Source organism: Mastomys coucha, unplaced genomic scaffold (genome assembly GCF_008632895.1).
Source record: "Mastomys coucha isolate ucsf_1 unplaced genomic scaffold, UCSF_Mcou_1 pScaffold21, whole genome shotgun sequence".
In the NCBI taxonomy this organism is placed as follows: Eukaryota; Metazoa; Chordata; class Mammalia; order Rodentia; family Muridae; genus Mastomys; species Mastomys coucha.
Window position 1 is genome coordinate 178,347,093 of NW_022196904.1, and position 21,461 is coordinate 178,368,553.

The window sequence follows — 21,461 nt, forward strand, 5'->3', positions numbered from 1 at the left end:
AGATAGATAGATAGATACATAGATAGATAGATAGATAGATAGATAGATAGATAGATAGATAGATAGATCGATCGATCTTTAAGAAGAAAGTCAGCGCCTCCCACCCTATGTGCTTGTTGGTAGCCAGTGTTCCTGTAGCATGCGGCACTTCTATGCAATGCGCACCACTCTAGTTATTTGTGTACACATTGACCAATTGGAGCCATGATATGTATAGAGCCACAGGATGCATTCCTGTCCCTTGGGCAAATGAGGGGTTTTGACCTTTTCATCCTTTTCAGTGTTCTAAGAGAGTTTAGTTGCTGGGCCAGCCAAGGGTGCTCTTACATCTGCCCTGTCTCCCCACAGTACAATGTGACAAAGAAGTGGCTTGAAGTGGACATTGGACCAGACATCCGAGGAAGAATTCCCTTGTTGCTCGCTTCCCTCAGCTTCAAGGTCAGTGTCTGGAGAGAAGATTCAAGAGTTTACATGGGTTATATGGGGTCCCTGAGTAAATGTGGGGTTTGGTGGGTTAGGAGGCAGAGACTTAAATGGTATATTTTTGGATAAATGACAAACCTTTATGGGAACATTAGAACTTTTCTTTTAATCCTTTCAGGTTCTGAAACACCCGGACAAGAAGTTCCAGGTTGGCCAGGCCATCAGGGCCACCGTTGTTGGCCCAGACGTCCCCAGAGCTTTCTTATGTTTGTCACTCATAGGTATGCAAAGACGTGGTACCTGGGTGGAGAGGGACTGGGGTGGGAGGCTTCAGTCACCACCAAGATTAGAGACCTTCAGTGTCAGAAAGCCAGAACAGAGCGTTCTGGGAGATGCCTTGGGTTTGGTTTTCTCTTGGGCTTTGCTCTCTGGCTTGTGTGACTCTATTGCTGTCTTAAGTCTCCCTTTTCTAAACTTGGTCCTTTAGAAGGGATTATCTGTCTCATATGGTCATGGGTTCCAGCTGTGATGAGCCTACTCAAGCTTGGGTCCAGCTCCTCTGGGTTGGCAGGCTATAGTAGGCCAGACTACCAGCAGCTTCGTCTCCTCTTCCCACCAGGTCCTCATAAACTTGAAGAAGGTGAAGTAGCCATGGGCAGAGTGGTAAAGGTGGTACCTAGCAAAGGACTCACCATCTCCTTCCCTTTTGGGAAGATAGGGAAAGTCAGTTTATTTCATGTGAGTGACTCGTACTCCGAGGCCCCCCTGCAAGACTTCTGCCCCCAGAAGATTGTCAGGTGAGCCACAGAGTTCTCCTTTTGCCTACGTATGAAATTAGTGGGATTTCCTTGTAACTGCTATGTGGTGTGTGTGTGTGTATGTTTAGTCCTCCTCCCACCCTGAAAAATTTAACAGGTTCACATAGTTAAAATTGCTACCAAGTTGAGCTGCCAAAGCCTTTTCACTGGAATGTCCTATGTTTATTAATTTCACCCACAGGTGAAAATGGAAAAGCTGCTAATCCCTAACTTCTGTCCCTATTCTCCTGCCATCTCATACTTAGGTACCTTTTGACTCCATAGGGGAAAATATCATTAACTTTAGAACTGATGGCAGGAAGAGAGAGGAAAACAAGATTGAAGGTGAATGCTTCCATGCACCACAGGGTGTGTGTAGGTCAGAGGACGTCCGTGGCAATTGGTCTGTACTTCCGTCTGGTGGTCTTGGGGCCTGACTCCTTCACCTGTACCCTTAAGACCACTGAGTCACCTCTCTGGCCCCAGAGCTGATTCTCAAGCATATTCTTCATGCATGCAAAGTGACATAAATATCACAAGTTCTATGTGGATAATGTACAAGGTGACATCCTGCAGAAAGCCAGTCAGATAGGCCTCACTCACTTCCTCAGGATAAAGAAGTTAAGTGGACTTGGTTGCATTTAATTTCACCAAGCCCATCCATTGTTTCTGTGACGATGCGCTTTCTTCACTCTGCCCATAGAGGGTGCACTCTTGCAAGCATCTTCAGTGGCTAGTTTCTCTTACGTGTGAATTTGCCAGCGGTCGGCTTTACAGGAACCAGAGGCATAAAGGCCTCTGTACTTTCCAGTCTTCTCCTTCAGCTGGAGCCCAGAGCCAGGGTCGGAGTAATCAGAGAGCAGCCGGGCTTCTTCTGAGAGCACGGCTAGTTTACGTTTTTGTTAGCATACAGAATGGATATCATGGAGTTTTCACCCATCAGGTCATTGTACCTTACTGATAGTCATCCTCCCATTACCTTCTCCATGTCTCCTCCCCGGTTGCTCTGAGCCACTCCTCCCCCATCCCCCAGTGGTCTCCCTTCTGCTTCCATGTTATGGGGTCAGTTAAATCTAGATTTTGCATATAAGAAATGTGTAGCCCCCATCCGTCCACCCAGCTCCAATTAGCGCCTTTTGTTCTTCCATCTGTCCTTATATTTTACTTATTTTATCTTATTGTGTGGGTGTTGTCCCTGCATGTACCTCTGTGAACCACATGGGTGCCTGGTAGTACACAGGCCAGAAGAGGACATTGGATCCCCTGTAACTGGGGTTATGGGTACTTGTGAGCTGCCATGTGGTGCTGGGAATTGAGCCTGGTACTCAGAGCTAGTGCTTATAAGCACTGAGCTAGCTTATCAGTTTCCTCTTCTTACCCCAGCAGTCCCTTCCCCTCTCATGTCACACTTGGAGGAAGTGTGACCCTGTCTTTCTGAGTCTGGTTTATCATGATGAACCCCAGCTTTACCCATTTTCCTAATTTTATTCCTTATAATTAATATTATATATACTCCTTGTGTGTATATGACATTTTTCTTTATCCATTCACCTGTTGATAAACATTTTAAGTTTAAACCTGTTTTGTAGCTTTTTGTTTTGTTTTTTACTGGAAGGGAAACCTCAAATGTATAAATAAGTCTCTGTTCCTTCTCCCGCCTGCTTTTGTGATATATACTTTGACCTCTAGTCTTTCCAGACGTAAACACATGTGTGGGTGTAATTTTACTGCATTTAGTAATAGAACTTCACTTTCTATGTTGTTTAAAGTTGCTTTTTTCTCAAAGCCGTTTATCATGCATTTCTCTTCGTGCTAATATCTTGTTCTTTCGCCTTATTTTTAGTATTTATTCATAGTACACCATTTTTATCTAACCTGATTTAATCAGTTCTCATTGATAGACAGTAAAGTTGAGATGCCTGTCTTTTGTGCATATTTGGATTATAGTAAAAGGTTGAAGTATATTTATAGAAGTAAGTTTAATGGACCAATTGATGTTAAATATTTTGCAAAATTGTCTTTTACTTATAGTCCCCTAACAGTGGTGACCAACTTCTCTCTGCTTGTTAGGATTGAAAGACTGGATTTGTTTTGATTTGTTTTATATGTATGAGGCCTCTGTGTGTGTGTGTGTGTGTGTGTGTGTGTGTGTGTGTGTACCATGTAGATGCCTGGTGCCCACAGTAGCCACAAGAGGACATTGGATTCCTGGAACTAGAGTTCCACCAAGTGAATACTAGGAATCCTACCCAAATTCTCTGAAAGAATAGCCTTAACTGCTGGGCCTTTGCTTCAGCCCAGCCTGGATATTCTTAATTTTTATTTTAGTCATGGAATAGACAAAAATTGATCTTTCATTTTAATTTACATTTTCTTTTTTTTTTTAGTTAGACTTTTAAAAATATTTATATGTATATGTCACTGTACCATATGCATGCGGTGCCTTGGTGACCAGAAGAGGGCATTGGATTTGGAACTGGAGCTATATAGTTGTTTTATAGGTGCTAAGAACCACACCGGGGTGCCCTGCAAGAACAGACAGTGCTCTTACTACTGAGCCGCCTGGAGTCTGTTAGTTTGCATTTCTTATATTGTCTCTTCATGTTTTTCCTGTGCTCTTGTTTTCCAGGCTTGTATTTATTTGAAACATTTATATTTTTAATTAAAAAGAGAATCTGTTTTTTGTAAAAGGATAGCAGCCTTGGGGGTGCAGAGTTTATAAACCTTTTCAGGTGCCCACAAACAAACCTGGGTCGGGATTATCTGTGACTGGTTTTGAGCTGAGTCTTATAGTCTGGGCTGATGTCACACTTGTGATCCTCCTTAGAAGATCCAGGAGTTCCAGGTTCTAGGAGTACAACTTACACTACAAGCCCCACTCTTACTTCTAGGGCCATTTTTGTAGCCTGAGAAAAGTGACCTTGAAGAGCCAGATCTCATGATGTGTATCCTACTACCAGCCAAGACAAAGTAGAATGCATACCTCAGAGAGACAGAGACTAGAAAGCAGTCACGGCCCAGCCCCATCTCGGATGTCCCAGCTCCTGACATCCACCTAAGTTGTCAAGTATTTATCCAAAGCAAACAGGACAGAGACACCCAGAGCCTGTGCGACACAGATCCTTAGTGAGTCTCAGAGACGCACAGGTCATCTCTGGCTTGTCCCTTGAAGCTTACAAAATGAGGGTGTGGCTTTCAGCAACATAGTCATTTGGAATACTTTTATGACAGCCAGACCTGTGGGTAGCATGCAATTAAAATTCCCTTCTTCTGTCAGATGTGGGTGGGAAATTGTTTGCCTCGAGGTAGCGGCAAGGGCTGTGGAGCTTGTGAGAAGTACATGCCTGCTGTGGCAGAGGTTTGCATTGACTTGTGGCCCAGGTCTTTCCCTGTAGTCCTCTGTTTCTACTTAGTTATAAAGGACTGTGGGCTACATTTTTACCCGAGCTACTTTGGAAACTAGTGAGAGTCCTGCTTTTCCTCTTCCAAGTCTCTCGCTGCTGTCTGGCTCCTCTCCACTCAGTTGTCCCTGGGTCATGTTTTTCTGTGTTTTTTCTGTCTCTGTGGAGATCACAGTTAAGAATTTCTGTGGGGTGCCAGGCAGTGGTGGTGCACGCCTTTAATCCCAGCACTTGGGAGGCAGAGGCAGGCGGATTTCTGAGTTCACAGCCAGCCTGGTCTACTGAGTGAGTTCCAGGACAGCCAGGGCTACACAGAGAAATCCTGTCTCGAAAAACCAAAAAAAAAAAGAATTTCTGTGGGGACGGTCTCATCTCGTGAGTGCAGATCTCTCTCAACTCCTGATAAACTCGTAAGTTGAAGATTGTAGAAGCTGAGAATGCACTGAGTGCCTCTAACCTAGCAAACCCTTCAGGAACACAGTACAGGGTAGAGCACCAATCTGTCACCTCCTGGGCACGTGGCTGACTGGAGCTCAGCTTGCTGCCGCATACCGTGACAGTACCCTATTGCAGCATATCACCTACCCGACTAAAGAGTAGAATTACTGAAGATCTATCTTACTTTTAATTTCATGCATGTGAGTATCCAGAAATCTTGTCGCTTGAGTGTATCCCCCTCTTTTGCCTGTTTCAGATGTTATATCCTGTCCACGGCACACCATGTGCTGGCTCTGTCACTACGATCGTCCAGGTGAGTGTTGGGATGAGAAAGGAGAGGGAACAACTCAGAAGACCGGGCTATAGCCGGAATAGAACTCTGAGAGTCCCTCCCTCCTCTGCCCGTCCATCCGTACACTGAACCTATTTTTATTTAAGTGTGTGTGATGGGTTACGGGTAGGGGGAGGCATTTGAGTTTCTGGAAGAATCCAGGCTCTTGTCTTGCTTACCTACATGTGGGTATTTGAGGTAACTGGTGAGGGTGGGTGTCTAGCTCCAGGGTTCACGATCCGAGTGAGTGTGGGATTGAAGGAGTTGACCAGCAGTCCACTGGGTAAGGTCAGGCTTTAAACGTGGCCTCTCTCGGGCTTTTCTGCATAGTTAGCTGTCAGACACAGAGCCCTGGCTGGTCTGAGAGGACTATGGGGGCGAGCAGGCTGGACTCTGGGCGACAGGCCTCTAGTGCAGAGGCAGCATCTTCACAGATGATTGCTGCAGGTTTCTGGGGGAGAGCAGCGATGGTTAAAGGCATGTGTGTGAGCCTTGTGTTCCCTTAGGACAAACAAAGAGACAAAAAATAGAGTAGAAGATCCAGAAGTCAACTCCATTGAGGACATCAGGGAAGGGCAGCTCCTGCGGGGCTACGTGAAATCCGTCCTGCCGAGCAGTGTGATCATAGGGTGAGTAATGGAGCCGGGCCCAGGCTCCGGGGCTTGGCTCCAGAGAGCCAGGTGCTTCCTGGGCTGCCTTCTTAGCCCTGGGCTTGCCGCCTCCTCCCCTAGCCAACTTTGATAAGAATAGAGGACAGCTTATGTGTTACCAGTTGGTAAAATTCTGAGTTTTAAATTCTTTCTTTTATCTTATCTTTTGAGTGTTTTGCGGGCATGTGTGTATGTGCACCCTGAGTATTCCTGGGGCTCTGGTGTGTGCAGAGATCAGAAGAGGGCACCAGATCACATGGAACTGGAGATGTAGATGGCTGTGAGCCACTAGATGGGTGCTGGGAGCCATACCTGGGTCCTGGAGAGCAGGCGCTCTTAAGTGTGGAGCCGTTGCTCCTTTAGATGCTTTTCTTTTTTTTTTTTTAAACTTTTGAATTATTTCTTGTTTGGTGTTTTGGAAAAAGAATGACATTTTCAGTCTCAAATTCTGGGTTTCTTCTGATCTTAGTGTTTGATCATGATTCTTTGTTGTTGTTGTTGTTTGTTTGTTTGTTTATCTGACTATTATTTATTTTGAAGGCAGGCTCTTGTTCTGTAGCTCTGGCTGTCCTGTAACTTACTAAGTAGATCAGGCTGGCCTCGAACTCAGTTTCACCTGTCATGTGACCTGAGTGTGTTGATTAAGGGTGTATGCTACCACGCCCAGCTTTTTTAGTCTTAATGTGGTCACATCATGTTCCTAAGCACTGACACTGCCATTCCCTGCTCTCGGCTCTCCTCTCCTCTCTGTGTCTGTTTAGCCATTTGTGATTTGGACATCTTGGTGCTGGGGAGCTGGGTGTGGTGGCACATAGCTTTCATCCCAGCAGAGGCAGAGGCAAGAGGGTCTCTGAGTTCCAGGCCAGATAGAGTTCCCTGGTGGGGCCCTTGCCTAGCTGGCCTGGGTTGGATTTTCAGTACTTCAAATAAAATCCAAATTCATACCTTCATTTATGTGACAATTTGTTTCCAGTTTCCAAAGCCAACTTTATCCTCCTGGATGCCACGATTTAGTATCACATATATCCTATCAAAGTTTGGGGTACTGGGTATGGTGGGGTTGTGTTGTATTTACACTCCAGGGCTCTTATCTATCTCTTTTCAGCCTTGGACCTTCAGTTCTGGGTTTGGCCAAGTATTCACATGTGTCTGAATGTATCCCACCGGAGAAAGAGCTTTATAGCAGATGTCTCCCTGAGGGGAAGCTGGTCACTGCCAAGGTCCTACGGTAGGTGTCATCCCTCCCTGCCCTCTCACTCCCTCTCTCTGGTGTGAATCAGACCCCTTTCTATGAGAGCCCTGCCCTGGAAGGAGGTTTTGAGGTAAACTCCGGACATACATAAAGGCCTGGGAATGATGATGCATGTAGTGTTCCGATGGGTCAGAAACTTTCGATTGAAACCTTTGACCTCAATTCCAGCCTTAGTCCAGGAGTAGATATGGCACGGCTTCTGCTGTTGTCGATCAAGCACGTCCATCCTAGATGCTCCCTGGCTTTTTCCACAGAGCAGGGGAAATATATAAACTGTGTCTGAGAATACTGAGCATCTAAGGCAGGTGGGTGGGCCAGGGCCCCTCTCTGACTGACAAGGAAAGATGGCCTAAGTGCTGACGGGGCAAGGTCTGCTCACCTGTAGTGCCTGCTCACCCTTACTCTCTGCCTCTCCTCCTCCTGCATCAGCGTGAACCCCATGAAGAACCTGATAGAGCTGTCGCTCCTTCCCCGTGACACCGGGAAGCCGGATGTGTTCTCTGCTTCCCCAGAACCACCTCTTCCAACACAAGAGGAGAGGAAAGGTGGAGCTGAGGGTGGCCTGAAAGGAGAAGAGAAGAGCCAGAAAAAGAAAGAGAAGAACCAGAAGAGGCAGGAGGAGCCCAGGTTGTCCAGCCAGAAGAAAGAGCCCCAGAAGTCACAGAGGGGTGGGCAGGGCAAGCGGGAACGCCAGGAGTCTGAGAGTGAGCAGGTGAGTCCCCCCTCCAGGGAGCACCACGCCTCACCTCACCCATAAGAAGTGTTTGAGAAGTGAGCTGCAGCTGCCCAGTCTTCTCTGAGTAGGCACTGTGAGGGTGAGGAGGGCGAGGAGAAACTTCACATCTTACACCCAACCATTTCAGGAACTAGTGAACAAGAGGCCAAAGAAGTCTGGGGCTCCAGAAGAGAACAACAGTGGTGTGGAGGTGTACTACCGGGAAGGAGAGGATGAAGTGGAGGCGCCGAAGCTGCCTCCCGGGGTAAGGCTCACTGCCGAGTGGAGGGAAGGCTTTGGGGAGGAGCTCCTTGTTTCCCCAGAGCTGAGCTGTCCCAGCCCATCGTCCTCTATAAAACAGTGGTGATAAGGCCTACTTACCTCAGCCAGTCTACCTCCTTAGACTGGGTCTGTTGGCACTAATAACATGTTTATCAAGAACTGAATGAAAGAGGTGGGCAGATAAAGAGAGGGCACAACCTGCATGAGCCCACGCTCCTCACAAGTGCAAGCAATGGAGAGGACTCTGGGAATCTCAGCCATGGGGCCACGCTTCGAGAGCTTGCCAGCCCTGCCACCCTCAGGATTTCTGTTCCAGACCTTCTACTTTGCTCGCTCATGAGTGTGTGTGTGTGTGTGTGTGTGTGTGTGTGTGTGTGTGTGTGTTTACACTTTATATAAAGTCATTGTCTAAGTCAGAGTATTTTCAAGTCACTGCTGTTCCCTCAGCAGACAGAGACCGAGGAGGCAGGCTTTGGGTGTGGTGGTAGGTGGGGCCAGGGAACAGCCTGGCCTGCGCTTCCTTCAATTTTCTGACCTTGCAGGGAAAGCAGACCAAAGCCGCAGAGGTGCCCCGGCTGCATCTCTCTTCAGGCTTCGTTTGGGATGTGGGGCTCGACTCTCTGACTCCAGCCTTGCCGCTCCGAGAAGAGAGCTCAGACAGCGAGGAGGATGAGCAGCCACACCAAGCCAAGGTACTGTATTTCCAAGATGTTGCATCTCTTGCAGACACTCCTCATTCCCAGCTCTGATGTCTTAGATGTCTCCTGGGTAGGGTCCATAACTGTCCTATGAACCCATGGCGTCTACCTCAGATCCCTCTGTGCTTGAAGAGTGGATCACTCACTTTTCTTCCTTCCATAACAGAAGAAGAAGAGCAAGAAGGAAAGAGAGCTGGAGAAGCAGAAGGCAGAGAAGGAGCTGTCGCGCATTGAGGAGGCGCTCATGGACCCCGGGCGGCAGCCAGAGTCTGCGGATGACTTTGACCGGCTGGTGCTAAGCTCCCCCAACAGCTCCATCCTTTGGCTGCAGTACATGGCGTTCCACTTACAGGCCACCGAGATTGAGAAGGCCCGGACTGTGGCTGAGAGGGCGCTGAAGACCATCTCGTTCAGGTCTGCGCTCAAGCTTTTCTACTTTGTTCTGGCTTACAGAGTTTGCCACCATGGCTCATTTCTTCCTGGTTAGGCCAGTAGCAGCCCATGGTCTTTCAGGCTCAGTCTTAATAAGTGTAGCCACCTAAAACAGATCGCTCATTAATATTTTATGATCCTCCTCAATGAAATTGCTATGGTGACATTTAGTAGTCTCTGTGTGCCGGCTAGATTCCCAGTAACACAAGCAGAGTGGAGAGAAGTCAGCATTTTTCGGGGTTACTCACTCTGTTCTTGGCATAGCGGAGGAAGCTTTCTGAAGCCTAGTGTAGAGTGATGGCTGTCTTATGCTTTGCTGTCTTCATCAGGAGAGAGTCAGACTTGGACTCTGTTCCAGCTTGAACATAGGCCCAGCATGTAATCTGGAGGCTTCATTCCCAGGAATGGAGGGAGCAATCAGGGGAGCCCCAGACTTGGCAGTGAGATGGGGAGCACAGCTTCCCCTTACAGTAAGCTGCAGGGGACAGACAGAGCCTCAGTATCTGTACTTACAAGTGGGCTTGAGGGTACAGTTGCTGCCTGGGAGAACGAAATAGTTGATAGGCATCCAACGCTGAGTAGATGGAACTCATGTTCTACCCATCCCACCTCTAGAGAGGAGCAGGAGAAGCTGAATGTGTGGGTGGCCCTGCTGAACCTGGAGAACATGTACGGCTCTCAGGAGTCCTTGACTAAGGTCTTCGAGCGAGCTGTGCAGTACAATGAGCCTCTCAAGGTTTTCCTGCATCTGGCTGACATCTACACCAAGTCCGAGAAGTTCAAGGTAGGGTGTTAAGTTCCATGCCTAGGCGCCCCAGATGCTAGACTCTAGAGCAGGCCAGGGCCAGCCTTCTGTGAGAACCCTACCTTCTGGGTTCCCCACGATATCACATCTCGACCTCAGACACTTTCCCTTCCCCACAGAGGTGAGAATACACTGAGGGGTTACTAGGGAGCTCCCAGTACTCCGCCATTCTCCTGAAGATCTTCCCAGTCTCCTCAGGCAGTCTGCCTTCCATGAACTTGCCTGTCTGTTGTCCCTCTGAAGTGCCACACTCTCCTTAGCTTACTGTGTCTTTCCCACAGGAAGCTGGTGAGCTGTACAACCGGATGCTGAAAAGATTCCGGCAGGAAAAGGCTGTCTGGATCAAATATGGTGCCTTTGTTTTGGGGAGGAGTCAGGCTGGGGCCAGTCACCGCGTGCTGCAGCGAGCCCTGGAGTGTCTGCCCGCCAAGGAGCGTGAGTGCTTTTCCTGGCTCCTGAACACACTGGGGACTGATAGATACTTAAAGAGGCAGTTGGCAGGCAGCGTGTAAAGGGTGGAGTCGCCTCTGACTTAGCTGAGGCCCTTGGATGGTCTTGGCTCTGACTTCTCCTTTCCCACAGATGTGGATGTGATCGTCAAGTTTGCCCAGCTCGAGTTCCAGCTCGGGGATGTGGAGCGGGCTAAAGCCATTTTTGAAAACACACTGAGCACCTACCCGAAACGCACAGATGTCTGGTCGGTCTACATCGACATGACCATCAAGCACAGCAGCCAGAAAGAAGTCAGGTGAGGGGACGACAGACCAGGGCTGACTCCTGTTGGAGTGTGGGCTAGGAAGGGGCTTTGGCCGTGTTGGTGATGATTAGCCACTCCCTAGCAGCTCCCAGTTGTCTGACTTGATCCTGAAAAACAGCTCTGACATGGCTCCCTGGTCCACTTGATTTCACCTTTCCACCATGGTCTGTCTGTACCCAGAACCAGGAGTCTTGGGGTCCCACATGGCTCACACGATGCTGGCCTCTCGTGGATGGAACATTCATGGGCATGCTCTCACTTTGTCCCCACAATCCCTACAGGTCACAAGTTTAAGTCTGCCTCTGTCCTCGTGTGTCCCCATCCCAGGAGTTTGACCTCTTTCCTTGTAACTTAAGGCAGGCTAAGTCTTTTGTCTCTGTCAGGAGTTCATACTGATGATAAGAACAAGAAATTGGGTGCTGGATATCAGAGTGACCTAGTACCTGAGAGCAAGCTGGGAGTGCTAGCCAGGAGTCATGCAGTAGGGACCCTAAGGAAACTGCTGCCCGGTTCTTCCTCATAGGAACATCTTTGAGCGGGTCATCCATCTGAGCCTGGCCCCTAAGAGGATGAAGTTCTTCTTCAAGCGCTACCTGGACTATGAGAAGCAGCATGGCACTGAGAAGGATGTGCAGGCTGTCAAGGCGAAGGCCTTGGAGTACGTGGAGGCCAAGAGCTCGGCGCTGGAGGACTAGGAACACAGGCTCCGATGGACACGGGGGACAGCAGGTGCCCGGATGGACGCTGGGAGCCGTTGGCTGAGGACTGTGGACTGTTTTAATCGCTGCTTTTTCTGCAGCATGCCTGTAGGCTGTGATACTCCTGGAAGGCAGACTTGGCTCACTGATGCCAAGTTCCTCATCTTGTCAGAATAAAGAATTTTGAGGTTTTTTTTTTTTTTAAAAAACTCAGAAAGATTGTTTTAAAATCTTTTGAGACAGGATTCTTAACTATGGTCCTGGCTGGCCTGGAACCTGCTATGTAGACTCAGCCAGCCTTGAACTCAGAAGGGATTAAAGGCACGTACTATCACTTCCTAATTTTAAGTGTGTGTGTGTATACTCTTTTTTTTTTTTTTTTTTTTAATTTGAGTGCTATAGATTGAGCTAAGGCCTTACACATGCTAAGAAGTATTCTTCCACTAAACTACACCCTAGCCCTTGAGGTTTAATGTTCTTGTTTTGTTCCTGGGGCTGCTCAGGGTTTAGGCCACAGGCTCTTAAGCTTCTAGGGGGAAAAAAAAAACAAGCATTTCTCTTTGAAGAGAGTTTGCTGCACTCTAAGGACAGAAAGGCAGATGCCAGTGGATTTCGTGGTGGGGTTCCCACTTTGCCCCTTGGCAAGCTCACAGTCCACACTCAAGAGGTTGGTAGCTGGAAAGACTGTGGACCATGTGGGCTGGGGCTCCAAGCATCGGCTCAGCCCAGCCTATACCGTCTGCCCTGGTTTGGAGGCTGGGGACTGAGAGGACAGAGGAAGAATCCAGAAAAAAATAGGAACCCGAAGCCACTAAGGCAAGCTGAAAGCATTGGTTAAAGTGCCTGTCTCACCCCAGACTCTCCTCAACTCTGGTGCCACCCAGCTTCCTGGGATGCTAGCGTAGACCCTTCTGGTTGTTGTTGAGTTTGGTTTTTTTTGGGGGGGGGGGGTGTTGACTTGAGTCTAAGGGAAATTAAAAGTTTTCTCTGTGGAGCCTAAAATGTTCTCTAAGTTTCTGGGGGAGAAATGGCTGGGTTGGATGACAGGAGCCAGGTCAGACGAGAGCATGGGGCTTCAGAGTGTGGAGCTAGTCGATGCAGGGTGGAGAGGGGGAAGAGCTTAGTGAGAGGTCTCTGTGCAGACAGATGTTATGTTTTCAGCTGAGCTGATCCCTGCCAAAGGCCAGATGCCTCCGCTCAGGTTAATTCAGGCAACTGTGAGATTGCCAAGAGACTCAGCCCTCGGGCGGGACACATCAGCTTTGTGGTCCCCCATAGTGCCATCTCTTCTCACATTGGTCTGTATGCCCTTGTCAGTTGCACAAACACCAGTCTAGGCCTTTAAAGTAAGAAAAGCTTTATCAAAATGTTTAAATATATAAAATCAGGCCAGAGGTATACAATCAAGGCAGCTTCCTAGCTGTACGCCAAGGAGCTGGGTGCCCTATGCAATTAGACACAAATTAACTGCACAAAATGTACAGTGATGAGCCCCCCGCCCCCAGTGGGTTGTCACCAGGCTCAGCCAGCTGATGTTTCTCAACTCCGAGACCCACCGATGTTCACCCCGGTCATACTAAACTCTAAGAAAGTCTGTTTTGATAGCTGTGAACAGAGTGTGCTAGTGGCCACGGGAGAGATGATTTTGGTAGGCCAGTCCCCTTACCCCACCCCCATCCCACCTTAATTTCCGTGAACCATGTGGTCCACAGGATCTTTACAAACTACTTGTTTTATGTCTATGCCCAAGACGCTGTAGTTAGCAGAGAAGTCACCTGATGCTGAAGTGAGCACGCCATGAGGAGTTAGTCTGTGACTAAGTAGTTCCATTTCCAGAGCACAGAAGCAGGCTCTTAAGCAGTGAGCAGAGCCATCTCGATATTGTCAGGGGCTGTGCCATTACCAGTCAGGCCCTGGGCCCACTTGTGTAGGCGGCTATAGAGCGGGAGGCCTTGGTTCTCACGGTACAGGTAGACCCCGGTGATAGCATTCCACTGTGGCCGTGGCTGTGTGCCTTCCACTGGGAACTTGGTGACCAACTCTTCATCATCTTTGTTGAGAGCCACAAAGCCAAAGAAACGGCGCACGTTGTTGGCGGCCAGCACCCTGGAATGCACCTCCGCCGTGCGCTGGAACAGCTGGTCCTCGTTGGTGCGGTACTGTGCCCAGTAGGCCTCCTGACGGTAGCTGAGTGGCGAGCAGTAATGTTTGAGGCACTTGGTCAGGAACACCAGGATGGCCACCACACCAATGAGCAGCCATCCGAAGAGCTGGTCAGAGAAAAGGCATGGATGGCTCAGGGTGGGGGCCCTGACAGCTGCCTGGGCCCTGCCTACCCATGAGGACGATAGAAAAAGAATAGCTGCTCTGTGGGCTGTGGGCGAGCATGCTTCCTCTTTTCTATTCTTACCCCTGTTAGCCCACACGCTCTCCTGTGCTTAGACTGCCTTTTGTGGTTTTTGTTCTTCAGCCCTGCTGGGGCAGTATCACTGGACTCCACCAAGCGCAGCTCAGGAGCCTGGAGTGGAGCTCAGTGACAAGGCCTCAGCACCACACAGCACCTGCCTGCCTTTGGGTCGCCTGTGTACTTGTTTCACCCTGGGAGGACTTAAGTCTGTTGAGGGCAAGGGCCTTTGAGGCCTTCTCTGCCTACTGCTTGTACCTGTGGATTAGTAATCAGTATTTCTGTTTTTTCCATCTTCAGCCCATTTCTCGGCTTCCCCCTCACCCCAACAAAGGGTCTCCTGCAGCCTTGGTTGGCCTTAAATACTCTGTAGAGCTCAGGATGGCCTTGAGTTTCTGATCCTCTAGTCGCACCTCCTGAGCGCTGGGGTTACAGCATGAGCCACACCTACTTTATTCGTGCTAGGGATCTAACACAGAGGATCTGATAAGTGCTAGGCCAACACTCTACTCAGTTACACCTTAGCCTCATTTCTTCCTTTTACATTGTTGCTGTTTAAAGAATTTAGATTGTGTTTTGGGGGTATGTACATGTGTTGGGGGGGCTGTATATGCATTGGGGGTATGTACACGGGGGTGGGGGCAGGGGGCAGTATGGATATGTGAACGCAGAGTCCAGAAGAGGGCATGAGATTTCTGGAGCTGGAGTTAACAAGTAGTCGTGAGTCGCCTGACCGTGTTGGGAATTGAACTTGGATACTCTGTAAGAGCAATACTCTCAGTCTTAACTACTTTTCGTTGAGACAATGTCCAAGCTGGCCGTTAGCATACTGTGTTGCTAAAAATGACCCTGAACTCCAGCCCGGCCCACTTTTACCTCCCTAATGCTGGATTACAGGCAAGATCCAGTCCAGGCAGCTAGCTAGCAGAGGTTTGTGCTTTTCTTCTTTCTCCCTCCCTTTTTCTCTTATTCCCTCCTTCCCTTTGTTTCTTTCTTTTTTTCCTTCCTTCCTTCTTTCCTGTTAGTGTATGTTTTGCCTGCGCATGTCTGTACACTATGTGTGTGCTCAGCGCATGCGCTACCACGTGAGTGCTGAGACCCGAAGGCAGGCGTCTTCTTCTCCGGCCCCTAGCTTTACTTGTCTTAGTTTTCAAGGAAGGAGTCCCTTTAGAGAATCACGGGCTCCGTCCTGCCTCCCTCATCCTCTGCTTCTGAATTCACATGCAGTTCAGATTGCTGCCTCTAAGTGTTCTTGTGACCCTTGACCGACCTCCAAACAGGCTGCAGCTAGGCCCAACAGCAGTAGCCTGTCTCTCCCTGGCCTGCCCCAAAGAGTGAAGCTGACTCAATTACTGGGACAGAGATGTGTTCAGCCCTGGAGTCAACCAGGTTCTGCCCTCAACTCAAAAGCCCACAGCAGGTATTTGTAAGGTAGCCTACATTGAACCATGCTCAGTCAAGCTAGGGTAAAGATAACCTCACGAGGTAGCTTGGGAATGGTCCTGGGGATTATGGGATGCGGGATGTTTTCTCTGAGGGACGGAAGTGGAGCTTAGTGATGGCTCATGCTTGACATTCATGTGGCCTAGGATTCAATCTTCAGCACCAGGCAGGTCGGGGACACACTGTGATGAGCTGACCCTTGCCCCCATAACTCAGCCACAGGTTAATCAGCTGATACCTGACCCTGGTAACTCACTGCTTCCCTGAACAGATGCTCGTTCTCACACTGGACCAGCCTATTGAGTACCACCCCGTCAGCGGGCACTTTGGGAAGGACGGAAGAAGGCTGCCCTTCCCACGACTCCTTACCTGGGACTCATACTTGAGCCTGCGGCTGACCTCCTCTCGGAAGCCTGACAGGTTGGCAGAGCCCTCTCCACAGGGAAACCTGGCTAGGATCTCCGTGGCGTGGGCTGGGGGGAAGCTTTCAGCCCCAGCTGTGAGCGAGGAGGGGTCCACAAACTCACTGAGAGCGCAGACGTAGGCCTCCCCTCGAAGCAGGGAGATGACAGACCAGGTGACTGGGGCCACAGCCGCACGGCCTAGGATCGAGCTTAGGAGGAGGAAGTTGGGGGCAGCGGAGCAGTTCTTGGCCCTCCGGTACTGGCACTCGGCAACCAGGTTCCACGTGTGGTTGTTGAGAATGACGCCAATAAGGAAAAGTGCCAGCGCAGGCACGCCAATTGCCGTCAGCCCATACAGGTAGTTCCGGGCAGGTGAGCAGGGACAGTGGAAGGCCACCACTGAGAAGAGCTCCTGACTGCCCACCGTGCCCAGGGCCACCAGCCCGTTGAAAATCATCACATCCTTGCTCTTGAAGAAGAGAGACAGGAATCGGAAGTTCTCTGCAATCAAGGCCGCCATGGTGACTGGCAGGCCAGGGATGGGATGCGCAGGAGAAGGCCGAAGAGGGCAGAATTGATGGCGTCTGGTGAGACCAGCAAGGAGCACAGGCAGGAGGACATCCGACGGCAGAGCATGATTATGCCATTTTATCTCCCACTGAACTGGTGCTTCCTGCGAAACACAGTTGAGTGATAAATGTTTGCCTCTGAACACAGGCTGAGGGGCGCTGCTGTGGTCAAGCAGGCGGAGCAAGAGGGGTCATGGACCTCTACAGAAGTGGTGATAGCCACGGCTGGCTGCCTAAGTTCCTGCCGGGTACCGGAGGCTCTCAGTTGGTGTTGCCCATCCTCACAAGTCTTTGCATGGTTTCCTTGGTATTCCACGCCCCCTTCGCCCCGGCATCCTTGTGCATCTTCCACCTCAAGCACAGTTAAGGATGCAGCTTCCTGAACGTAAGCCCCAGGCCAGGGCCACATATAAATAAAGGACAGACCTCAGATTCAAGACCAGGTCTGCCTGCTTTGAACACTTTAAAATCCTTTTGCCACTACTCTCTTCTCCCTGGGGAAGATTAAAAATGGCTGGTGGTGCTGGGTGGTGGTGGCTCACACCTTTAATCCCCCCAGCACTTGGGAGGCAGAGGCAGGTGGATTTCTGAGTTCGAGGCCAGCCTGGTCTACAGAGTGAGTTCCAGGACAGCCAGGGCTACACAGAGAAACCCTGTTTCAAAAAAAACAAAAAAACAAAACCAACCAACCAAACAAACAAACAAAAAAGAATGGCTGGTGGTGTTAGGCCATAGGGGATGGTTTCCCTCTGGGATTCCAGGTGGTACAAGTATGCTAAGGATTTGGGACAATTTGGAGGGTATGGTATGAGTATCAAAGCTGCAGGGGCTATCCTAATGGACAAAGGATAGACTGGAGCCCTGGGTCTGGTGGGGACCAGGCCCCTGAATCAGTGGCAAGCCTGACACAAGATGCCAACGTCCTTGAGTGCACAAACCCCCTTCATTTTGGAGACCTCAGGGTCTCCACACACTTCAAGTCTTTTCTTTAGGCTGCTGTACTCAGCTTTGAAAAGGGTGAGTCACTGTGTCCCTGACCTCTTCCTAGGACTGTTAGGGGCCATAAATGATGTCACATAGTGGGTCAACATCTCTCACTCCTACCCCATCAGTTCTACTGAGGATGATTCTCCTGATGCCAAAGACCAGAAAGTCAAGGGGACAGGATGTCTTGCCGGAGGCCAGACAACTCTGGAGGGGCCAGCTTGAGATTTTGACCATGACTTGAGACTGCTTAGAAGGTGGACAGAATGTGTCGGAGCTAAATTAGCTCCCTCTGTTCATGACCTCCACACCTTGCTCCTCTCAAGCTTTCCCATCCAGCAGCCTACAGAATCTCTGCCCCAAGAAGAAGCCTGGGCTGCCACACCCGGCAGCCATAGACAGCTTTAGTGGGGTTCAGGCCCACTGTACCGCTCAGCCCTCGCCTGCGTCATGACCTCGGCAGAGATGGCTCTGTGCCAGAGGGCCAGGGCCTCAGGCTCTTTGGAAGTTTAGCCTCAATTCCCTTCCCAGGCTCCACCCATACAGCCAGAGAGACAGTCAGGGTGTGGCCCCATGTCCACCCCCATCAAGAGAACGGGCGGAGGGGGGGGGGTACCAAAAAACCCAACTCTCTGGCCAGAGGAAGCCTGGAAGTGGAGAGAGGCTAGGCTGGGAAGAGACAGGGAAGCCTGTGCTGCCTCTCTCTGTTTTATGTTCACTTCTCTTTTCCGGTTGCCTCCTCTGTCAAGGATGCCATATGGCACAGGCAGAGTTATGTGGGCTCTAGGAGGAGGGAGGGATGTCTGACTCCCCGGTTCAGAGCCCAGAGCTCCTAACTAATCCCACAAAGAAAGGACTTTGTCCTGTTGCTGGCCATAAACAAGCTAACAGGCAATTCCATCTTCTCCCCTCCTCCCTCCCTTCTTGGCTGCTAGGCACCCATTTGCTCGTTGGGGTGGTCCTGGGTTCCTAAACTCACCCAAATGTGGGGTACACGGTACCTGACAGCATAGGGAATGAGCAGAGATGGGACTCGGCCATCTCCTGAGGTTATCATGCCTGGGGCTCTTCCCAAAGACAGGAGACAGACAGCGAGGGTGGGGATAGAGCAACATTTCCCCGGGTTCCCTCCAGATAGTCCCTGGAGGCTGCCGGCTCCTTTAACAGCTGCACACCCCAGGCAAGGGCCCCTTCTTACCTAGGGCTGGTTGCAGGCCCCGCCGTGGCCTTGGCTTCCTGATGGAGTGACCGTAGTGTGGGCTCCTGCAGACACTGGAAAAGTGCTCCTGACCGAGAGGCAAAGTGGCCTCACAGAGGTTCACTGCCGGCTTTCTTTTGCATCCGGAGGCCCGGGCTCAACGTTTGAAAGCAACAGAGCTCTGGGCCCAGTTACAAACAAACTTAACCAGAGGCATCTACAGACGAAGTGCAGGCATCTGCAGACACATTTAACTCCAGAAAAAGAGAAAGAAACAACGGCGTGGGACTTTCTAGCCAGAGAATGGAAAAACAGCCTCCTAGCGCCAGGCAGAGGAGGGAGGGCTGCTGAGGGCGGGCTCGAGACAGAAAGAGAGGAAGTAGCGTCTCAGATGCTGTGTCCTGTCCCAGCCCGCCTCTGGGCCCCGCTGTGGCTGGCCCTACTGGCCCTGCCTCGAATCTACCCTGAGCACCCCTGGGGGGCCATCTGGGAAGATCTAGGCAGGAGCCAGGCGGGGCCCTCCAGGAGATCCTGCCTAGGCGGGGCCCTCCAGGAGATCCTGCCTAGGCTTGCCCTCCAGGCCAGTTTGAAGAACATCCCCCCCCAACCCCTGTACTTGACACCCACCTGGCAGAAGCTGCAGGAGGAGTCCCCTGCAGAGTCAGGAGAGAGGTGGGTGTTCAGGATTGATGGTGATGTTCCAGAATACAAAACCCTGGTCAAGACCCTGGTCCGCTCTTCCCCTTCTCTCCCTGAGCATCCTACCTTTGCCTGTACCTGCAATCCCCAGAAGAGGATCTTCCCATCATAGTTCAGCTAACACCCAGGTCCCGTCCCCATCCTCTGTACATCTGACAACTGAACCAAGGAGGCTGGGTATCTGGAACTCCTAGGACAGAGGCTTGTCGTCACAGGTAGAAATTAAATGGAAACAGATCTCTTAAAGTGCACTGCCTGTCCCTAGAGTCATCTCTGGGAGCTCACAAGCAAGTCATGAGTCAGGACCTCCACTGACAGGGAGAAGAACTCAGTGGCTCTTAAGATTGGGAGAGATAGCCCTCAGGGCCATCAGCTCTCCAGGGCTGGGACAGTGGAATTCGCACTGAGCAACCGACAAGCTGCCGGCCCTCCCGGAGTCTGGCTTGTCTGTGTATCCGGGATAAATGGAGGGAAATTAGCATCCGTGCCTTTCTGTGAAGCATTTTACAGGTTGGGGGACTTGCCTTAGTTGCCACCACTCTGGTGTTAGGACCTAGGTCTCACCAAAGCTTTCCCTCACATTTGTCCCTCCGAGCACTTTCTGGCACCCTGTCCCCTGTGGACACCCCTGCCCCCAGTCCTCCCCTCCCCCCCATACGCATCGGTGCACACTTGGTCTGTATCTGTCTGGTCCCTTTATTCGGGGCTGGGGTCAAGTTCAACCTCCTCTTCCCTGCCGCCCTGGCACCAGGGTCCTGGCTGAGAGTGGAGGGAAGATAAAAATATGAAGGTCAAAGTGGGCTCCGAGATAGGCAGGCTAAGGGCTGGAAGATGGTGCCGGGAGACAGGGACTGTCTGCACCTCTATTTTCTTTTCTTGGACAAGATAGCAGCCAAGTATTCCTGTCCTATCCCTGGGCTCAGGTCAAGAGAGGGGAGAGCAAGCAGCCACGAGGTCAGAAAAGAATGAGTGTCTTGGGCTGGAGGACAGAAGAAGAGAGGGAGAAGCTGCGTGGAATCACTGACCAAGGCACCGTGGCTCAGTGGTTAAGAGCACTGGCTGCTGTTCCAGAGGTCCTGAGTTCAATTCCCAGCAACCACATGGTGGCTCACAATCATCTGTAACTCAAACTGATGCCCTCTTCTGGTGTGTCTGAAGACAGCTACAGTATACTCATACATACAACTAATAAATAATTCTTTAGCTGGGCGATGGTGGTGCACGCCTTTAATCCCAGCACTTGGGAGGCAGAGGCAGGTGGGTTTCTGAGTTCGAGGCCAGCCTGATCTACAGAGTGAGTTCCAGGGCAGCCAGGGCTACACAGAGAAACCCCCTGTCTCGAAAAAAACAAAAAACAAAAACAAAAAAAAAAAATGAGCGTCTTAACCACGCTGGCTCAGGTGTCCATTAACGAAGACAACGGAGAAGCCCCTGCTTCTCTGCATGGTGAACCCATGAGGTAGATGGCCTCCTCCCTGTTGCATGAATGAGAAAGCTGAGACCCAGAAAAGGAGGCACGTGGCCCAGGGACACACTTCGTGGAGTCAGCCTTTCACCTAGTCCTTGCCCAGTCTACTGTCTGAGCTACCTCCCCACTTAGACAACAACCCTCATCTTCATCACACCTCAGGGCAGCCTTGGAGAAAGCCGGAGTTCATCGGCTTCCATTTCTAGCTCTCAAGCCCCACGGATGGTCTGCTTTCCTGTAACGTGTGTGAGAGGGTTGCTGCGAAGTAAACATGGAGGCTGTCTGGCTCCACAGTTGTCTAACAGCCTCAGTACACACACCTTGGCCTCTCTCGTGTGGTCTTGTCATCTTATCATGGGTGGCTGAGGTGTGCCACACCAGCCACGACCATGAGAGAGCCGCTTGCTCTCAGTTTCTTGAGCCCGAGTGTAAGAGAAGTCTAGAGCAAGAGGAAATGGCGGGTGTGGGCTTTAGGAGCCTAAAGCCTCGGCAAGCCAGGGATGGAACACACAGCATCAGTATGAGCCCCGGGAAGAAGCTTGGGCACCAGCCATGCATCCTGAACACGTATAATACTGAAACAGCGGGAGACGACGCACAGAATAGCATTGAT

The 21,461-nt window shown here is 50.5% G+C and overlaps 2 protein-coding genes across 3 annotated transcripts in view; one reads left to right on the forward strand and one right to left on the reverse strand.

The window, feature by feature from the left end:
- Pdcd11 (programmed cell death 11) overlaps nucleotides 1–11,961 on the forward strand; it is a 43,765-nt gene extending 31,804 nt beyond the window's left edge. The window contains exons 23-36 of the mRNA XM_031390606.1: nucleotides 349–438; nucleotides 602–704; nucleotides 1,043–1,220; nucleotides 5,316–5,372; nucleotides 5,897–6,019; nucleotides 7,146–7,268; nucleotides 7,722–8,004; nucleotides 8,156–8,272; nucleotides 8,832–8,981; nucleotides 9,154–9,401; nucleotides 10,035–10,203; nucleotides 10,506–10,659; nucleotides 10,807–10,972; nucleotides 11,505–11,961. Coding sequence (XP_031246466.1) covers nucleotides 349–438; nucleotides 602–704; nucleotides 1,043–1,220; nucleotides 5,316–5,372; nucleotides 5,897–6,019; nucleotides 7,146–7,268; nucleotides 7,722–8,004; nucleotides 8,156–8,272; nucleotides 8,832–8,981; nucleotides 9,154–9,401; nucleotides 10,035–10,203; nucleotides 10,506–10,659; nucleotides 10,807–10,972; nucleotides 11,505–11,676 — 2,133 coding nt within the window. The 3' untranslated portion in view covers nucleotides 11,677–11,961. The remainder of the gene's footprint in view (nucleotides 1–348; nucleotides 439–601; nucleotides 705–1,042; nucleotides 1,221–5,315; nucleotides 5,373–5,896; nucleotides 6,020–7,145; nucleotides 7,269–7,721; nucleotides 8,005–8,155; nucleotides 8,273–8,831; nucleotides 8,982–9,153; nucleotides 9,402–10,034; nucleotides 10,204–10,505; nucleotides 10,660–10,806; nucleotides 10,973–11,504) is intronic.
- A 1,058-nt stretch (nucleotides 11,962–13,019) lies between these two features.
- Nucleotides 13,020–19,123, reverse strand: Calhm2 (calcium homeostasis modulator family member 2). Of its 2 annotated transcripts, none has more exons than XM_031390607.1 (3): nucleotides 18,682–19,123; nucleotides 15,896–16,603; nucleotides 13,020–13,949 (listed from the first exon to the last, which is right to left on the reverse strand). In XM_031390607.1, the coding sequence occupies exons 2-3, from the start codon at nucleotides 16,448–16,450 to the stop codon at nucleotides 13,533–13,535; spliced, it is 972 nt and encodes a 323-aa protein (XP_031246467.1). In that variant the 5' UTR covers nucleotides 16,451–16,603; nucleotides 18,682–19,123; the 3' UTR covers nucleotides 13,020–13,532. The 2 variants fall into 2 exon arrangements, with proteins under 2 accessions (XP_031246467.1, XP_031246468.1); XM_031390608.1 differs by having other exon boundaries at nucleotides 15,896–16,993; nucleotides 18,682–18,810.
- Between the last annotated feature and the right edge of the window lie 2,338 nt (nucleotides 19,124–21,461).

Coding starts and splice junctions, on each gene's coding strand:
- Calhm2 (XM_031390607.1), bottom strand. CDS start 16,450: ATGGCGGCCTTGATTGCAGAGAACTTCCGATTCCTGTCTCTCTTCTTC. Junction 13,950..15,895: donor GGCTCAAGTATGAGTCCCAG/GTAAGGAGTCGT, acceptor TTCTCTGACCAG/CTCTTCGGATGGCTGCTCAT.